We start from the raw sequence: 21,122 nt of genomic DNA, 5'->3' as shown, positions 1-21,122 counted from the left end.
AGACAGTTTTGAGAAGGGTGATGAACTAATAAAAACTGTCTGTCATTTCTTTTCGAAGTGCAGAAATCCTTGGGTTGGTAGAGATATGAGTGAGGCCTAGGAGAGAGGAATTGTTCTCTGCTCTCTTTTCAGGTAGGCTTAAGGGAAGGAAATCCACAACTCTCCTTATAACTATGAAGATTAAAGAGATTTCTAGCATGGAAGAGGTAGGATTAGAGATAAGGAAAAAGATTCACCTCTGTACCTTTCTTATAGCTGTTCCCCAGCTTGCTACTAATGATGAAAGTTTAGCCACTGGGGAACCCCTATGAAAACCCAGGGTCATTAGGTTTGATTAATCATAGCCTGGCTTAGGATTAATGTTCAAGAATGCAAAATGATGAGAGGAGGAATAATAAGGAAATACCAACCACACTGTATTGCACAGTTTAGGTGACATTGTAAAGCAAGATCTGTCCCCTGGTTGGGTTAGCACAATATAGCAGATATCTTGGCAAAGAGTCCCCTTTCTGTCTGTCATCCCATGTAGTCTCCCTCTTACAATAGAAGAGTAGACCTGGCTGACTCCTTGGGGGTAGTACCTGATGAAACATTTCTATATATTTGAATTTTCTCTTTCCTCACTATTCATGGAACTGAAATTTGAAAAATGAAAAGAGCAGGTGTCAGTTGAGAACTGATATTGAAGGATTTGCTTTTCATATGTATACTGAATCTAGGGGGAAAAATAGCTATCTTCTGATAATAATGCTTTAAAATATTTAAATTGACAGGAACTTGGAAGAAATAAATGCCATCCTTTTGGTATTATGGAAGCATTTTTCTTTACTCATCACAATTTAAATTTAGTATTATATAGCCTTTCACAAAATTGGTCCCTTTTGTAGAATGTTGAGGTTCCCTTGTTTTAGAAAAAGTGCATCTTCATTACATTTTGTTTGTTCCAGAAAAATATGCTGTCTCTTAACTTGCATTGTTGCTCCAGTTCTATTTTTGTGCTACCTACCTTTGGCCCATAGCAGTTTGTCTTGTTTAAGTTAGCAGAGTCCACAAATTGTTTGGGGTGCAGGTTCTGATTTAGCAAGAAGTGATTGTTCTGTTTCTGTACAAGAGGAGGACAGTAAATACAAGTTGAGTGATTTTTTTTTATACATAAGTACCTCCCATTGATTTACCCAGTGGTCCTTTCTATATAGCAGTGTAACCGAGGGTTTTGGTTTTTTAAATTTTTATAAAGATTTATTTATTCATTTTAGAGCATGAGTGGGCAGAGGGGCAGAAGGAGAGAGAGACAAACTCCTCCAGCAGACCCCCTGCTGAATCAGAGCCCACCAGGGCCAGTCCCAGAACCCTGAGAACATGACCTGGGCCAAAATTAAGAGTCAGCTACTTAGCCTACTGCCACCCAAGCACCCGTATCTGAGAGTTTTAAAAGAATGATTTAACTATTTTAGATTACAGCCTGAAATGAGTAAACAGGAACAAAGGAATTGATATCATGCCAAAAATTAGCCAGTACTGGTATGAAAAGAAATTAGAATTTGATCTCCATTCTAAGCTCATAGCTTTTGTTTCTTGGATCTTTGGAACATATTTAGAATATTTTTTAAGATTTTATTTTATTTTCTTCATGAGAGAGACAGAGAGGCAGAGACACAGGCAGAGGGAGAAGCAGGCTCCATGCAAGGAGCCCGATATGGACTCCAGGATCATGCACTGGGCCGAAGGCAGGCACTAAACTGCTGAGCCATCCAGGGATCCCCATATTTAGAATATTTTAATGCCAAAATTTTATCATTTTTTCTTAAAAGGACCTTAAAACATCATTTTATTGTATTCTTACATAATATTTCATCTTGTGGATACTTTTTCTGAAGGAATGTATCTACAATTTTATAGAGAAAATTGATGGAAGAAACAACACAGCAGAATATGCATTTTTCTTCTAACCTTTTCTAGAACACAGCACTTACATTCTATTAGGTGAAAGTCTCTGAAGGACTTGACTTTTTAGAGCAAATAGGGATAGAGGAAGATACAGCGATTGTTCCCTATCTCATAACATATTTCAGAGCTGAAGAGGTGACTTTTGTAATTAATTATGAATTCATAAAAATTCTAATTTTTATTTTGGGCATATAAAAATACAGACTCTGAAACTTTGAATAACACAATGTCATTTTTTATAACTAGTCTCTTAAATATGAATGTGACTTGAGCTTATGAGACTATGATTTTTACAGTCTGGATAAACATATGTAATCCTATTCTCCAACCTCTTCCTCCATCCCCTCACCCCCATTTATCAGGCTCTGTGCAGTGGGAAAAGTGGGACGGTCTCAGATTTCTACAGCATCATTTAAAACCAAGTATACCTTTCAATTTTTGAAACCTTATATTTTACACTATACTTAAAAGATAGCTGGCTGACAAGAACAATTTAAAAATAGCAGACCGTGGACAGGTGACAAAATGTCACGCTGGCAGCACCAGACTGCATTAACAAAAATCACCAGATGTCACACACTTGATTCTATTTTCACAGCTGATTAAACAGCAGTATTTGTTGGACAAAAGGAATAAAAAAGAAATGGCCTCATCTGAATTTGGAATCAGTTTTTCTTTTGCTGTTATATATTTTCTCCTTCAAAAATCTCATAATTATGAAATTTAAGATGCAAAATATATTAAGAAAAATATAAAGTAATTCTATTTTTAGAAAAGGATATTTTATACACAAACCCTCCTTAAACTGGAAGACTAAATCAAAATGTTAGCAGAGCTTGTCTTTAATTGGTGGCCTTATTTTTTGCATTATTCCAACATTTTTGTATTACATAATTTTTGTCTGATGGAAATATATTGCATTTTGTAATCTAAACATGAATTTTTGAAGATGTAAAGAAAGTAGCTTTAAAAAGCCATAAGTCTTTTTATTAGAAAGAATTTACATTTAGTTAGGAAACAATTAGATTATATTTAATATTTGGTTCTGGTGGGTCTGGCCTGACACAGAGTTTCTTTTTTTTTTTTAAGATTTTATTTATTTATTCTTGAGAGACACAGAAAGAGAGAGGCAGAGACACACACAGGCAGAGGGAGAAGCAGGCTCCATGCAAGGAGCCTGATCCGGGACTCAGTCCCAGGACTCCTGGATCACACCCTGAACCGAAGGCAGATGCTCAACCACTGAGCGACCCAGGTGTCCCAGCACAGAGTTTCTTATAAAATCTTTTGTGGACAACGTTGATCTAGAGAGCCATTTAAGTCAAAGAGGCCAACAGAATCAGGGAGGATACCAGAAAGACAAAAAGTTTTCTTCTTTTCAGCAATTCCTGATGCCTTCATCTACAAAACGTTGCCTAAGCCTTCTTTTTTTTGCTGCATCTTTAGAAAGATTGAATTGGAAGTCATCAGTGTGAGTTAGGGGACTATAATTTAAAAACTACTGAGCTTCCTTTCAGTTCCATCTTTGAAGATGAAAAGTCCTAAGACCTCCTGGAAAGAGCTCCAAAAGAACCCAGCTTCTGGAAGACTGCAGAGAGGGGTACCCCTTTAAGTGTGGGAATAGCAGAAACATAAAAACTATTACTTGATTTAGCAATTATAACCACATAATTCTTTACCATAAATGATTGTAACTAACACAGGAAACAGAAGAAGCTTAATGAGATCATCTAAATTTGGGCTTGCTTGGTTTTTGGTTTTGTTTTAGAGGGGGTGGGTGGGGCAGGAGGAGAGAGAGAATCTCAAGCAGGCTCCACAGGACTTGATCTTAAGACTCTGAGATCATGACCAGAGTGGAAATTAAAAGTTGGACGCTCAATCCACTGAATCACCCAGGTGCACCAAGGTTTGCTTGGTTTTCTTAATAACTCTTTATTATTTTAGGGAACACCCCTAGCTTTTTATGAACCACACAAATATTCCTTAGAGATTGAAATAGACCATCTCTATATACCATTTGCTAGGGTTCTGCTGGGCAGTGATTTTTGAAATCTTGTTGGGTTCTTAGGCATACTTTCCAGTGACTATTTGCTGTTAAGTTTGAATATCTCAATACAATGAGTAAATCATACCTGATTCTTACGGATGTTAGTATTTGGTGGTAATGAATCCAAATAAGGTCTTAATTATCTGAAAATAATAGAGAGAATATTGATACAGCTAACTAAAACCAGAATGTAAATTCTCCCTACTGAGCCAAAGTCTTATTCTCACAAATATTTCTATAATAGGTTCTGATCAAAGTGGTGGTAGGAGATAGCACTTGTTGCATATGAGGTATAATAATTTTTAGACTCTAAAATGACGTAGGAGCTGGAAAGACATAAGACACAAAGTAATTACATATAGGGCTACTGTTAAATGTGTTTTTAAATAATGAGTAGTTTTTGAAACTCCTCAATTAGCTTCTAGTAAATATGAAAAGATCTGTGAAATCAATAAAAAATAAAACAGACAATTATTTAAAAAATGGATCTTTACTAATAGAATTATTTTTCTCTGGAAAACATTAAAATATATTCTAAAAAATAATTTTACTGTAATATAAATGCTAGCAAAATAGCTTCCATAACATTAGAGAGAGGTGTATATAATACCTTCCTCCTAATAAATTTAAAATAATGAAAACTACAAGTAATATTTATTGACAGTCCTGTGATGCTTCATGGTAAAATTAGAATAATCACTTCAGAATCCATCAGTGGTTGATGATTTTTTCATTCATATTCTATCTCATACACACACACACACACACACACACACACACCCATCAGTACAAGTAACATTACACTTAACAGAGTTTGGTTTCTTCCTTATCCCTTAATATAAAATGACCTTTCAATAATTACTATGACCTGAGTGTTTTGTTTTGTTTTGTTTTTTAAGATTTTATTTATTTATGAGAGACAGAGAGAGAGAGAGAGGCAGAGACACAGGCAGGAGAAGCAGGCTCCATGCAGGGAGCCCAATGTGGGACTTGATCCTGGGACTCCAGGATCATGCCCGGGGCCGAAAGCAGGCACTAAACCGCTGAGCCACCCAGGGATCCCTGACCTGAGTGTTTTTAAGAGATTTGGATGGCCTTATCTAGGCAAAAAAAAATTGAGTTGGCCAGGAACTCATGATTCCCCCTTTATATTTGAAGCAAATACTCTGTTTTGTCCACTGTGATTCCTCTCTTTTGGGCCAGAAGAGCTTGTTAATGGTGTTTGCCTCCAGTACCCCATAACAGAGATTAATACCAAATCATAACTGACCTTTTGCAATTATATATAACGCTGTATTTGTTGTGAAAGTCAGTCACTTCCATATCTCCAGCATTCTCTGTATCACGCCCCAGACTGTTGACATTTATTTAAACAGTAGTAATGACAAAATCAACATTTTTCTGAGAATTTCATAATGATAACCCTTGACCTAATTGGGCATGAAGACCTTCGCAGAACCAAGGTCGTATGTATATTAGCTTTACACAAAAGCCCTATTTCAATAATTATTTTGTTGAAGAGATTGTGGTCAAGAAAACTTTAAATACATTTTTTCCATGTGAGACTCTATTTTATTATTCCTTTAATATATCCACCTCCCTTTCCCAAATAATTCATGAAAGACATACCCACTGTCTGCATCTTCCTTTTTTTTTTTTTTTCTGCATCTTCCACTCTTAGCCCTGGAGGGTATTCATTAAAACATAATTCAGACTTACCATTTTATAGACGAGAGGTTGGCAAACTTTTGTCTGTAAAGGGCCAAAGAGGAAATATTTTAGGCCTGTGGTTCATATGATCTCTGTCACATATTATTCTTTGTTTTTTAGTTTTTAGTTTTTTAGTCCCCTAGCTCAATGTAAAAATGGGGGATCCCTGGGTGGCTCAGCAGTTTGGTGCCTGCCTTTGGCCCAGGGCGTGATCCTGGAGTCCCGGGATTGAGTCCTGCATCAGGCTTCTGGCATGGAGCCTGCTTCTCCCTCTGCCTGTGTCTCTGCCTCTCTCTCTCTCTCTCTCTCTCTCTCTCTCTCTCTCTGTGTGTGTGTGTTTCATGAATAAATAAATAAAATCTTAAAAAAAAAAAGTAAAAATGATTCTTTGCTCAGAGGTGTAATAAAAACAGGCAGCCAGCTAGTGTGGTCAGACGTTTGAAACCCTATTACTATAAGGATGAAGGCCTGGAGATAAGCATTATGCTCAAGGTCATATAACTAGTTAGTGGTAGGGAAAGCGTAAGAACCCTAGATTTTTAGACCAATTGTTATTCCCCCTCCTATACCTGTTGTATAAATTGTACTATCTTTCTTCTGGTTGCCATTCTGATAATTATGTTGCATTTTTGAGCCTCTATAAAGCTTTTATCTTATATTCCCTCTAAACGTCAAGCTTATATATTTCTTTGAATTCATTATTTTGCTGCTTGAATTTGAAGGACAGTATGAATGGTTGTTTAAATAAAATGCTTAATCCAGTTGGCATGTTTAAATCGGAATGCAAGATGCTTTAACATTTCAATATATTATAATGGAAGCTTCTTTTTTGCTTTGTTTTGTTTTATTTATTTGTTATTGAGATTTTGGCTTTGTTTTTAAATTTTTTTTCATTTGTATGTTTTATGACTTGATTTAAAACCTTGTAACTGCTATGGCCTTGTTATAGATTATAGCAATGTTGTAGATTAATCTGTTTTAGCTTTTTGTAATGTTCATCTTTTACAATGTATTTGAAATGATTATATTAAGTATTATTTTCTTTGTGCTTAAAATAAAATTATTTTATTTTTTAGGACGCATGGGAATAAATTTCCATCATCCAGGAACAGATAATATTATGGCACTTAACAGTAAGTCTTCATGTGAAATATTCATAAAATTAGCAGTCAAGTTTACAGCATGTAGTTTCCACTTTCTTAATTGTTCATTACATTTCAACCTTCCACTTAGTGCAGGATAGACAGTTATTCTATACCTGTGCCTCTTGAAGCATGGTCCCTAGACCAGTAGTATCAGCATCACTTGGGAACTTTTTAAAAATGCAAAATATCAGGCCCCACTTCAGACCTGCTGCATCACAAACTTTATGGGGCTGAGAAATCTATGTATTGTATAGGTGATTCTGATGCAGGCAAAGTTGGGAACTGCTACTCTATACTAAAGGTTGACAAACTACAGCCCTGAAGACCAAATCTGGCCCACTGCCTGATTTCATAGTTTTATTGAAACATAACTACACACGTTCATTTATGGATTATCTCTAGCTACTTTTGTACCAGGGTGGCAGAGCCCAAAAAGCCTGAACTATTTACTCTCTGACCCTTTACAGAGAAGTTTGCAGATTCCTGCTACATACTGTTGGGGTGGGGGAAGGAAGAGGATAGGAAGAAAGGAGGCAGGCAGAAGGAGAGAGAGAGAGTAGGTTGGAGAATATGAATGAAGAGACCCAATTTATTTGTACATAACTCAGACTTGCCTCATTTTGGTAGATTGCCAACAGGTGCTTCAAACTGGACATCAAGGGTCTTCCATTAGTGAAATTTGTGTGGTATAGGTGGTCAACAGCTTTGCAGGTTAGAAATAGTTTTGTCAGTATAATTGTTGGGTTGAGTTCTGGAGCATCAAAACTTAATTAAGCAGAAAGTCATTGTATTAGTTAATACTGGAAGAAATGTCTGGTTGGCATCAGTTCTGCTTCCTAGTGTCTTTAGACCAAATAGCTTTGCAAAACAGTTTCTAAATAGAAATTATCAGTTGTCAGAAGGACCACAAAAGCCATTGAATCTCTTAGGACTTAGTTTTTTTTCCATCTGTTAAATGAGTGACGTCAGATTATTCCCTGTCATCCTCCCATATATACAAGCTGACTGTGGATACACACAGGAGACATACTCGGTAAATTTAAGGTTGTGTAAAATATTACCCCTTTCCTTCCTACCATTGGAGTTTTTTAGGGCAGATTTTACATTATCTCTAAAATATGTATTACGCATTTCTTTTTGTTCTGACATAACGTGTAGTGTGCTTCCCAGTGGCCACTGCTGGGAACCACTGGCAGTGCTTGACAATGCAGGTCCTCATCTACTGCATGCTTATTTTGTTCTAAAAAGCTAGTATCTCTTCTTTTGGAGATCTTGGAAGCTGTAAAAATTCTAGACTATCCACCTCTATTTTCTAATTTCTAAAAGGAAGGTCACTTTAACTTTAGAGTATAGTATTTCTATTTTTTTTTCCTAGAAGCAGGTACATTGGGATGAAGATTAATAAACAACTTAACTTGCCGAGCCTCAGCAATTTTGTAAAACCTTGTGGAAACACTTCAGTTAGGTGATGAAATCTAGAGTTGAATGTAAATAGAAAGAACAATATTGTTAGTTATATCTGCCTGAAGGAATGAGTATGTATTTTAGAAAAAGCCTGATTTGCTATGGTGTGAGTCCTCTTCTGCAAGAGGGAGAAGACATAATTTACCATTGTTCTGTGCATAAAATGAAGCTAAAAGACACTTTCCTTTTTAAAAGGTTTTGATTCTCTTTAATTCTCTGCTTTTAAATAAGAGATTTTATGTTCTTTCCAGTTTATGTATGATGCTTAAATCCCCCTTTTAGCCTCTGAATTTCCTCATCTGTAAGAGAAGGGGACTGAGTTAGGTCATCTTTAATGATTGTTTTCAGAATGAAGGTTCTGTGAGTCTGTTTTTTTTTTTCTTATTTTTACTTTCTATTTTTATTATTGTTTTTAAGTAAGCCCTACACCCAACATGGGGCTTGAACTCATGACCCTGAGATCAAGAGTCACATGTTCTACCTACTGACCCAGCCAAGAGTCCCATGTAATATTTTCTTAAAGTACCCAAAATGGTCATTTGCCAATATCTATATCAAATGTCACTTGAGTTATGCATATTTACAACATTATGGCAGATATGGGAGTAAATCTGTCTTCAAATTACTCTGGGTGCTGCCCTGTAGGCTCCTAAAAGTAAACCATAAAAACAACCAGAATTTGACATTTGCATTACTGTCAGTTCTCTTTCAAAATTGACTCAAATTTGAAATGATCAGAATAAACAAAATATTAGGAGAACTACAGATTTTCACATACTTGCTGTGATAAAGCTTTTCTTCCCTTTTGTGTGGTTGAGCCTAACTCGTCCAGTGACTTATAGATGTGACACATGCACAAGCACATCTATGTATTGTCTTTCCTTTCATACCTACCATTTGTTGGCCCAACCGTTATTGTCCTGTGACTTGTCTGTCCTTCCTTCCCATCACCCTTCATATAAACGTAATTGAAACTGAAACTTTATTGATGGTTACTGAAAGGGACTGGGTTGAATTGTATTTTCAGACAAGAAGGGACTGGCTAAGAAAATTAAAGAGAATTGAATCAATGCTTAAATGAAAAAAAAGAAATGTCATTTATTGTTCCTTTTTTGCTACCTTTTTTGCTTTATTTTCTCCCCTTTTTTGGGTTTACAAAATCCATGCTTCCTAATTCTGTACATAATGCTGCCATTCATTATGTCTTCAAAACATTTTCATCCTTAATTTATTTTCTTGGCCTTAACAAAAATCTCTTCTAAAGACACCATATTCTAAGCTCTCCTGACTTGATGGGAATGAAAGAGGTGCCATAGTGAGCTATTCTCACTCCTCAATACTACTACCCAACTTTGAATGGGCCAGTTTCCCATGTTTTGTTTTTCTTAGAGCATTCCTTCCAGTTATACTTTCCTCTGAGAATCACTGCCACTGATGTCATCTAGAATACAGAAAATGGGTTTCCTGTTTTCTAAAGTTAAGTAAGGTATGGAAGAACTAGCAAGATTGTATTAAGCCAAAGAATCTACTAATTTTTCCTATTCAAGATGATGACTTTAGTAAGAATTAGCAGGCTAGCCTTTGGGGAAGAAACTCAGAGACACATCTAAATTTTGACTTTTCCCCAAGATATTAGGTCCTCAAGTATTATAGAGAATGGAAGGGAAGGTTGGAGGAAGAAACTCTGATCTATCAGTAAGACCTGCCACTTGTCTGGTATTTCCAAAATAAAATTAGTTCTGAAGCAATATGTCCCTTCCATTTAAACTGGTAATACATTTTTTCTCAACTTTGTAATAATTCTGTCCTTTCAACTCTTTACATTTATACCCAAAACAGTAGAAATTCGCAATATGTATTTATATTTTTCCTGCTGGAGGAGGAAGGAGGTACTGAGAGTGCTTCCAGCTATATATGTAGTAGTTCTATCAGCCAGATTTTTTCTAACACCAACAGGGACTTTTGTTTTTGGTTTTGTTTTTGTTACACTCTTAGGTATAGAATTGAGCTTAGCAGTGTGAGCTTGTATAGGGTTGATGGCCTGACTTCAATGATTTTTCCTCTGTTATGATGATTCTCCGAAAAGGATATTGGTACCTCCATGATTAGTCAGGTGAACCAAATTTAGGGTCAAATTAATGTTCAAAACCAAAATGCCTGGTCTTGTAATTTATTCTAAGAGATAATCACTGCCAAGTGTATCCACTTTATGTTTCTTGACTGGTCAGCTCTTCCAAATAGAGAATAAGCTTGGAAAACCAGTTTAATATCAGAAAGTTGCTTAATGAGTATGAAATTAGAAACAGATAAGTGTTGCTGAAGGTGTAGGATCATTCAGCCTCAAGAAGGCATCCTCCAAACAGGATGGAAGGCCTGCAAAACCTGAGGATGGAGCAGTAAATTAGCATAGCCATGAAAAGCATTGTCTAGGCCAGGCAGTTCTGGTTCCATGCCTTATAAGACCTATGACCTTAGGGCCACATTCTTAACTCCTCTTCCTCTGGTTTCTTCCCTGGAAAATGGAGATAGTGATCATGAAGGAGCCATATATAAATCTTGTAAAGCTTAGCATAGTGCCTGACTGGGAGATAATACTCCAGCTCACGAATACTGGTGAGCTGCTGTTGTGATTGCTTGCATCAGGTTTGTTGCTGCCTTTTGAAGATTTTTTTCCTTGTGTGTTATAGTTCCAAAGCATGAGTTTATATTATATTGGTTGTTTTTACATAGATCTTTTAGTGACGTGATTTAAGGCAGCACACTTATAAGTTACTCTTAAGCTACAATGATGGTACCAGGGTACAATGCCACTTTTTTGTTTTTTTATAATTTTTTTTTTCTGTATGAAATGCCTTCTGCCTCTGTCACCTGACTTTGGGACATGGGTTGTTCTTCTTTTGGGCCTAGAGTTGTTCTATCTCTAGTGATATTTGGCACCTTAAAGGTACCATACTGTAATGTTCGTAATGTAAAATGATATGTCCATTTTAGACAACATTTTGGCAGTTTCTTAAAAAGTTAAACATACACCTACCATATGATGCAGCAGTTCTACTCCTAGGAATTTGCTTAAGAGCAAAAATGAAAACGTATGTCCATACAAAGATCGTATGCCCATGTTCAAAGCAGCATTATTCATGATTGCCAAAATTATAAATAATCCAAATGTTTCTCAGCTGGAAAGTGGATAAACAAACTGTAATGTATTCATACAATGGAATAATATTCAGCAATAAAAGGAAGTGAACTATTGATACATGTAACAACATGAATGACTCAAAATAATATGCTGAGTTGTAAAACTAGACAGAGTATGTATTAGATGATTCCATTAATATAAAATTCTAGAAAATGTAAACTAATATATAGTAACAAGAATATTTTGAAGTAATATTGTCTCCCTTTTTCCAGAGGACAGATGTAAGGGCTTAGATCTTGGAGGAGTCATGTGATCAGGATGGCAACTAGCTGAGCAAGTCTGAATCTCCTATGATGTCTCCTTGTTTAAGAACCTGCAAGAGGACAGTTAGGATACTCTACCTCATTTTTTTTGTGAGATTTAGATGTGATTAGGTACATGTACAAAGTACATGTGCCAGAGAATGATTTTTTTTTAGACAGTAGTTGTATAATGTAACAGTGTTTCCATTTTATTTAAATTAAAAGCTTTCGTGGCATTTGTTTTCTGAGATCTTTCAGGTTGTAACTAGAGTCTATTCTAAGTTAAAAGAGGTGAAGACTTAAAATTTTAATATCTTAAAACCCACAAAGACATTCACCTGCTTGAAAAACTCTGAGGTCATTGATTGTTAAACAATTTATACAATAGCTGATGCACTAGGAAACTTGGAGCTTTAGTTTATGCTGTCTTCCCCCTTTTTCCTCTTGAAAATATTTTGGAAAATTTTGCTTATATCTCTGTTTGAATTGTGGGCTGCTAGAGCGTTTATTGAATCAAACGAAGAAATGTAAAAGAGTTTTTCTCTGATCTTTTAAGTTGGGCAGAGACTCCTATGTGGTTGCAGAGCTTCCTCTTCCTCCTCCCTTTCTTTCTGTGCCAGAGTGAGCTCCTTGGGGAAAGGCTCAGCTGAGAGGAAGTGGCAGAGAGCTGAGCACATGATGCTTTTATGCCAAAATGGGAAGAGAGCCAGGTTTGCTAGAATTCCAAATGGAATTTTCCAAAATTTGAAGAGTACATTGTATTTCTGCTCGCCATGAGTGGATATAAGTAAATAATTTTTTTAGCAGAGTAATGATATAGTGAAAGAATCATTTTGAGATTCTCAGATTAAAGATGTCATCTCTGGGCATTTCGAACTTTTAGAGACAGATCTTGTGCCATTGTTTTCATATGAACAGATTTAGGAATAAAATTAGTATACAGCTGTGGTGTGAATATATTGTAAAAGATGGCTAATTTAAAAATGAAAAACAGTAATTATAGAGATATGTAATGTCCTATAGCTTTTAAGTATTCAAGTGTCAAACTATTTGGAGTGGATGCTGTGTATGAATGTGGTAGGAGACCTAGCGGCATTACTGTTTTTGTTCTGTTTTGACCTTCTGATTTTAACGATGGGGAAGCTGAGGTTCCAGAGACTGCTGAGGTTCCAGAGATTATATGAACTGGGTAGGGTGACATGAGGGAGACAGGAGCAGAACCTTTTGCCTCCAGGTTGATGGTGATAACTTTTGCTTTAAATATTTAATTAAGAATGGTTGTATTATTTTTATACTAGTTTAGCACAAACACATAAATCCATTGTCTCAGGGAAAAGTGTTTATCTAATGTTACTTGTCACCTTGTTTATGCTCTGAAAGCTTAATAAAGCCTCTTTTCCAGAAAAATGGAGTGATAAACCTGGTCTACATGGTCTGACATTGAGCATTGTAAATAAGTGAAATCTGAAATATTTTTGACTTACTTTTAACTTGGATTTTGGAAAAAGTTCCTTGTGTGTGTGAATATGTCTAAAAAGCTAGGAATTGGGTGCTTCCAACCCAATAATAAAGATACAGGGAACTGAGAAGTTACCTACTTTCCCCTGCAGGCCTCCCTGCTTGCTTTCTCTACTTGTACCTGGACTTCCCATGTATAACACTCAGCACCCTTGTAATTAACTACTGAATGTTGGTTTTTAATATGTATGCTTCAGGAGAGCGGAGACCAGCTTTTATTCACAGTTCTTCACTGGCTTCAAGTGCAGTGCCAAACCCATTCAGTAGGTACTCAATATTGAAGATGAAAAGACAGGGAAAGGTAGCTCCAAGAAACCGTGAGAAGCCAAGTATAACAGCCTTAGAGAATATCCAGTCTATCTTAGTTCCTTTATGAAGAATTGTTTTAGGAGGGAGGGGCAAGATGGCGGAAGAGCAGGGTCCCCAAGTCACCTGTCCCCACCAAGTTACCTAGATAACCTTCAAACCATCCTGAAAATCTACGAATTCAGCCTGAGATGTAAAGAGAGACCAGCTGGAATGCTACAGTGAGGAGAGTCCGCGCTTCTATCAAGGTAGGAAGACGGGGAAAAAGAAATAAAGGAACAAAAGGCCTCCGAGGGGGAGGGGCCCCGCGAGGAGCCGGGCTGAGGCCGGGGCGAGTGTCCCCAGGACAGGAGAGCCCCGTCCCCTCCCGGAGGAGCAGGAGCTGCACCAACCTTCCCGGGCGGGCGGAAAGGGGCTCGCAGGGAGTTAGAGCAGGACCCAGGAGGGCGGGGATGCCCTCGGGCTCCCGGGGACACTAACAGACACCTGCGAGCGCAGGAGAGTGCTCCGAGCTCCCTAAGGGCTGCAGCGCGCACGGCGGGACCGACCGGAGCAGCTCGGAGGGGCTCGGGCGGCGGCTCCGCGGAGGGGAGTGCGAATCCACCAGCGCAGGCCCCGGAGCACAGGGCGCCGGGACACAGCCCAGGATCCGGCCTCCCCCGGGACAGGCAGAGGCCGGGAGGGCCCAGGACAGCAAGGACGCTCCTGCCCGGAGCTGAGCAGATCAGCGGCCCCGCCCCGGAGCCTCCAGGCCCTGCGGACGGAGAACCGAGAGCCCCGAGCCCCGTAGTTCCTGCGGAGGCTGAATCCAGGCTTCCAGAGTTGCCATAGCAACTGCTGCTGTTCCTCCCTGGATCCCACGGGGTAAACAACCCCCGCTGAGCCCTGCAGCAGGCAGGGGCAGAGCAGCTCCCCCAAGTGCTAACACCTGAAAATCAGCACAGCAGGCCCCTCCCCCAGAAGACCAGCTGGACGGACCAGTGATACTGCCCCGTGTTCCAATACAACTTGTTTCTGGCCACTCTGCACTGAGCAAAATGACTAGAAGGAAAACCTCACCTCAAAAGAAAGAATCAGAAACAGCCCTCTCTTCCACAGAGCTACAAAATCTGGATTACACTTCAATGTCAGAAAGCCAATTCAGAAGCACTATTCTACAGCTACTGGTGGCTCTAGAAAAAAGCATTAAGGCCTCACGAGACTTCATGACTGCAGAATTTAGATCCAATCAGGCAGAAATTAAAAATCAATTGAATGAGATGCAATCCAAACTAGAAGTCCTAACGACGAGGGTTAACGTGGTGGAAGAACGAGTGAGTGACATAGAAGACAAGTTGATGGCAAAGAGGGAAACTGAGGAAAAAAGAGACAGACAATTAAGGGACCATGAAGACAGATTAAGGCAAATAAATGACAGTCTGAGGAAGAAAAACCTACGTTTAATTGGGGTTCCCGAGGGCGCCGAAAGGGCCAGAGGGCCAGAATATGTATTTGAACAAATCCTAGCTGAAAACTTTCCCAATCTGGGAAGGGAAACAGGCATTCAGATCCAGGAAATAGAGAGATCCCCCCCTAAAATCAATAAAAACCGTTCAACACCTCGACATCTAATAGTGAAGCTTGCAAATTCCAAAGATAAAGAGAAGATCCTTAAAGCAGCAAGAGACAAGAAGTCCCTGACTTTCATGGGGAGGAATGTTAGGGTAACAGCAGACCTCTCCACAGAGACCTGGCAGGCCAGAAAGGGCTGGCAGGATATATTCAGGGTCCTAAATGAGAAGAACATGCAACCAAGAATACTTTATCCAGCAAGGCTCTCATTCAGAATGGAAGGAGAGATAAAGAGCTTCCAAGACAGGCAGGAACTGAAAGAATATGTGACCTCCAAACCAGCTCTGCAAGAAATTTTAAGGGGGACTCTTAAAACTCCCCTTTAAGAAGAAGTTCAAGTAACTCTGAACGTGAATGGGCTTAATGACCCCATCAAAAGGCGCAGAGTTTCAGACTGGATAAAAAAACAGGACCCATCTATTTGCTGTCTACAAGAGACTCATTTTAGACAGAAGGACACCTACAACCTGAAAATAAAAGGTTGGAGAACCATTTACCATTCAAATGGTTCTCAAAATATACCCTAAAAACTACAGAACACTTCTGAAAGAAATTGAGGAAGACACAAAGAGATGGAAAAATATTCCATGCTCATGGATTGGCAGAATTAATATTGTGAAAATGTCAATGTTACCCAGGGCAATTTACACGTATAATGCAATCCCTATCAAAATACCATGGACTTTCTTCAGAGACTTAGAACAAATTATTTTAAGATTTGTGTGGAATCAGAAAAGACCCCAAACAGCCAGGGGAATTTTAAAAAAAGAAAACCATATCTGGGGGCATCACAATGCCAGATTTCAGGTTGTACTACAAAGCTGTGTTCATCAAGGCAGTGTGGTACTGGCACAAAAACAGACATATAGATCAATGGAACAGAACAGAGAACCCAGAAGTGGACCCTGAACTTTATGCTCAACTAATATACGATAAAGGAGGAAAGACGATCCACTAGAAGAAAGACAGTCTCTTCAATAAATGGTGCTGGGAAAATTGGACATCCACATGCAGAAGAATGAAACTGGACCACTCTCATGCACCATACACAAAGATAAACTCAAAATGGATGAAAGATCTAAATGTGAGACAAGATTCCATCAAAATCCCAGAGAAGAACTCAGGCAACACCCTTTTTGAACTTGGCCACAGTAACCGGAGAAGGACAAACAGTGTATGTTCTCATTCATTTGGGGAATATGAATAATAGCGAAAGGGAATATAAGGGAAGGGAGAAGAAATGTGTGAGAAATATCAGAAAGGGAGACAGAACATAAAGACTTCTAACTCTGGGAAATGAACTAGGGGTGGTGGAGGGGGAGGAGGGTGGGGGGTGGGGGTGAATGGGTGACGGGCACTGAGGGGTACACTTGACGGGATGAGCACTGGGTGTTATTCTGTATGTTGGTAAATTGAACACCAATAAAAATTAATTTATAAAAAAAAAAAAGAATTGTTTTAACTCTTTTTTTTGGAAGATGGTAGTAACATAAAAAGATCCAGCAATTAACAGTTTACAAAGTGCTTTCTTAGACCTCTGTGCTTTTGTAAGGCATATAATGGGTTGCCAGGATATAGTCAAAATCCACTTTCCTGAACACCCATTTTACCCCAGGATTCTTCTCTTATTCAAACAAAATGTGGGTATGTGATAGAGTAGTATATGAAATTGATATGCAGTTTGTAAGATAAAACTATCAACTTCAAAGTGTATCCTAAGACACTAACAAATTTTAAGAATGCTCTGTGGTTTGTTTCTCTCTACTTTGGGGGCACTTTGATAGAAAAGTTAAGAATCATAATCATTCATTTTACCTTTATTGCAGTCTTGTTTAAAACATGGCAGTATCTTCATTGTCTGAAAAAGGTAAAGGAACTTGCTGATGTCCTTCAGCCAATCAATAGCCATCTATAGCTTAGACATAAAGATTTTTCTGCTAACCAACCCCTTAATCAATCTAGCATGACTTCTACTTTTTTTTGGATTTTCCCAAAAAGATCACTTAGGTTTCATTCAGCTTCTTTAGTAACACTAGAGTAAATAATACTTTTTTGATTGTGGAGGATTAGTGCAGTTCCAAGAGTGATCAGTTTTACTTTCAGAACATAGTCTCCCTTGTTAGTGGCAGGAATTTTAACCACCCTTCTACTCAGGTCTTTAGTATGTGCAGACAGGTAGTCTGAGACTTGAACAAAAACTTGGTATACAGATGATCCCTAAGTAAAGTTAGGTGAAACTTTGACTTCTCGTTATCCTCTGCATACTTAAACCTTTGTTACTTTACTAAAAGGTTTTCTCCGTGAATATAGTGGAAATAATGCAATTTTGGGCGTCCAAACAGATCTGAATTTATTTTTTTTAAATTTTTATTTATTTATGATAGTCACACACAGAGAGAGAGAGAGAGAGGCAGAGACATAGGTAGAGGGAGAAGCAGGCTCCATGCACCGGGAGCCCGATGTGGGATTCGATCCTGGGTCTCCAGGATCGCGCCCTGGGCCAAAGGCAGGCGCCAAACCGCTGCGCCACCCAGGGATCCCCAACAGATCTGAATTTAAATCCTAGATTCATCATTTATTTGCTCTGTGATATTAGACAAATTACCTGTGTTTTTTTTTATCTTAAATGTAGTTATTAACCCCTTCTTTACAAACAGTAAGGGTGAGTGTGCAATGCTCCTGTTACCAGACCTAGCAAGAAATACATACCAAACAAATACTAAGCTCTGCTTCTTCCCTCTTTTCCTTCTAGTCCCCCCTTTTTGCTTTCTTAGCAGTAATTCTTTTTCTTTTTAAATTAGTTTCAGAGGTAGAATTTAGTGATTCATCAATTGCATATAACACCCAGTGCTCATTACATCAAGTGCCCTCCTTAAGGCCCATCGCCCAGTTGTCCTTTCCCCCCATTCACCTCCCCTCCAGCAACCCCCAATTTGTTTCCTTGAGTTCAGCATCTCTTATGGTTTGCCTCCCTCTCAATTTTCACTTTATTTTATTTTTCCTTCCCTTCCTCTATGTTCATCTATTTTACTACTGGGTATTTATCCAAAGGATACAATACATAGTGGTTTTTGAAGGGGCACATGCACCCCAGTGTTTATAGCAACAATGTCCACAATAGCCAAAATATGGAAAGAAGCCTGGATGTCCATTAACGGATGAATGAATAAAGAAGATGCGAGATAGATATAGATATAGATCTATAATGGAATATTACTCAGCCATCAAAGAGAATGAAATCTTGACATTTGCAATGATGTAGCTAGAACTAGAGGGTATTATGCTAAGTGAAACAAGTCAGAGAAAGACAAATACCATATGATTTCACTCATATGTGCAATTTAAGAGTTAGCAGTAATTCTTAATCCCAGCTATATGATCAAAATGGGAACAAAAATAGAAAATACTCTGGTGTGTGACCCCACACCAGAGACTGTAATTTAATTAATTTGGGGTGAAACTTGGCTGTAAGAGGTAGGCAAGAAGTGGATGGAAAAGAACAATTAGAAATTACTTCTTGGAAGATCCAGTGCCACTCCTATTCCTTGCCAATGTTTGTCTTCATCTGAGCATGAAGGAATCAAGTAGCATAAGGATGATGTTATGCATTCCTTTCTATTCTTTCTTCCTGCTTAAAGCATGTTCCTCCTTCACTGTTCTCTGAAATTTTCCCAAGTCCAGATCAGAAAAGGAAGCTGTTTTGGGGAGGTCAGGCAGGGGTGAGGGGAGTGAGCAGCTTTCCATGTTGCTGGAGCTCTTCCCAAATTCTCAAGTCATTTCTTTTCCATAACTTTCTTCCATGAAGGAACCCCCCTTTCCCACATGAGAAGGACCTTATTGATAGGGCACAAGGAACAGTGACCAAGGGGCTGAGCATTTGGTTCTCTTAGGCTCCTGAGCACACTAGCACCCATTTTATTCACCCTTTGTTCTCTCTGTATAATTCGCTATTATTTTGGAGTTCAAAAATGTAGGATTAGCAAGTATTGGGTGGCCTGAACAGTCTAGAAATTGAGTTTTTATATAAAGTTTGAAGAGATCTCATCATATTTTGACATAGTGGTTCAGAGAAGATGGTTTATTGAGAGACATATGCCAAATATTTGGGTACATATGTCTATAGTAGGCCAGACTTGATTTGGACAGATTGATCTGTGTAAAATACAAAATACTCTGGCATGTGCTTAGAATTCTCGGGACTCTTCTTGATTTCTTCCCCTTTCTGGGAGGCAATTATTCTATCATTTAATAAACATTCTACTGAAATAAAAGTAATATGGTAGTTACTCTCAGTGGAATGCTATTAGACTACAGATGTGAAGGTGCATAGACATCCCCTGATGTGAGTTTATGTGGATGCCCACTTTCTCCAAGTAGGGATAGCAGAGCATAATCCAGAGATTCTTTAGGTTTATTTCCAGAGAAATCTTGTTATACATACAATCTTGAGGAATTTAGGAAATGGACTTGGAAGTTCTGAAGTGATTACTTTCATAACCTATTACATACTGAGATTCTATAAGTAACCCATATGGTAAATGTACTTTGGAAACTAACTTAATACTAAGTATGCATGGATATTGGAGGATAGTATAGAGAAGCTTTGAAGAGTAGCTGTTGGATTAGGGTTCTACCCCTATGACCTCACTTAAACTTAATTACTTCTTTAAAGACTCTGTCTTCAGGTAAGTCATACTGGGGAAGCTTCAGCCTATATATTTGGGGGTACACATTTCAGCCCATAACAACTGGTGAATAGATAAACTGTGGTATTTCCATATGATGGAATATTACTCAGTAATAAGGAGAAATAAAACATGAACACATTAACAACATGGATAAATCTCAAAAACATTATGCTAAGGGAAGTCAAATACATTAATTCTATTAATATGAAGTTATAGAAGAGGCAAACAAAACTATCCTACAGAAAGCAGATTAAGGGACGCCCAGGTGACCAGGTCAGTTAAGTAACTGACTCTTGATTCTGGCTCAGGATGTGATCTTAGGGTGGTGAGATCGAACTCCCTATTGGCTCTGTGTCAGTGTGGAGTCTGCTTGAGATTCTCTCTCCCTCGCCCTCTGTTCCTCTTGCTGTGCTCTCTCTCTCTCTCCCTTTAAAATAAAATAAATAGTTTTCTAAAAGTAGATTAATGTTTGCTAGGAACCATGGGTTGGAGGATGAGATGAACAGCAAAGGGACACAAGGAAATTTTTAAGGAAGATGAATTGTATGATGAACACAGTGGTGACACAACTATATATGGTTACCAAAATTAGTCAAACTGTACATTTACAGGGGATGAGTTTTACTGAATGTAAATAATACCTCAACTTAAAAAAAAAATCAATGCTTTAGATCAAGTGTAGACTTAGATTCACTCCCAGCTCTGTGTAGCTGAGCAACCTGGAGCCAATCATCCTTTCTGGGCCTCAGTTTACCCATCTGAAAATGTATATTATGATAATTGCTTGTTTTAATTTTTAGGTTTACAAAGTGAATAGAAAGATTTTTCTGAGAAAAATGGATGAGTCAATGTGAGAAGGGTAGGAAAAAGATTTTAAAGCATGCAAATACTTTATGTGAATATAACAATTGAAAATGCCTACTGGGCAGCCTGGGTGGCTCTGCGATTTAGCGCCACCTTCAGCCCAGGGCCTGATCCTGGAGACCTGGGATCGTCCCACATAGGGCTCCCTGCATGGAGCCTCTGCCTGTGTCTCTGCCTCTCTGTGTGTGTGTGTGTGTGTGTGTGTGTGTGTGTGTGTGTCACATGAATAAATAAATTACATCTTTTTTTAAAAAAATGTATACCATCCTTTCTTTTTTTTAATAATAAATTTATTTTTTATTGGTGTTCAATTTGCCAACATACAGAATAACACCCAGTGCTCATCCCATCAAGTGCCCCCCTCAGTGCCCGTCACCCATT

At 38.3% G+C, this 21,122-nt stretch overlaps 1 protein-coding gene across 7 annotated transcripts in view; it reads left to right on the top strand.

The window, feature by feature from the left end:
- Positions 1 to 21,122, top strand: part of CPEB3 (cytoplasmic polyadenylation element binding protein 3) — a 199,305-nt gene that overhangs the window by 83,248 nt on the left and 94,935 nt on the right. For all 7 annotated transcript variants that reach the window (XM_055334401.1, XM_055334397.1, XM_055334398.1 and 4 more), the window contains one exon: positions 6,781 to 6,837. In XM_055334401.1, coding sequence (XP_055190376.1) covers positions 6,781 to 6,837 — 57 coding nt within the window. The remainder of the gene's footprint in view (positions 1 to 6,780; positions 6,838 to 21,122) is intronic.

The sequence above is a fragment of the Nyctereutes procyonoides genome, unplaced genomic scaffold, assembly GCF_905146905.1.
Source record: "Nyctereutes procyonoides isolate TBG_1078 unplaced genomic scaffold, NYPRO_anot_genome, whole genome shotgun sequence".
NCBI lineage: Eukaryota > Metazoa > Chordata > Mammalia > Carnivora > Canidae > Nyctereutes > Nyctereutes procyonoides.
The sequence above is the reverse complement of the archived record's forward strand: the minus strand, read 5'-3'. Positions and strand labels throughout refer to the sequence as shown.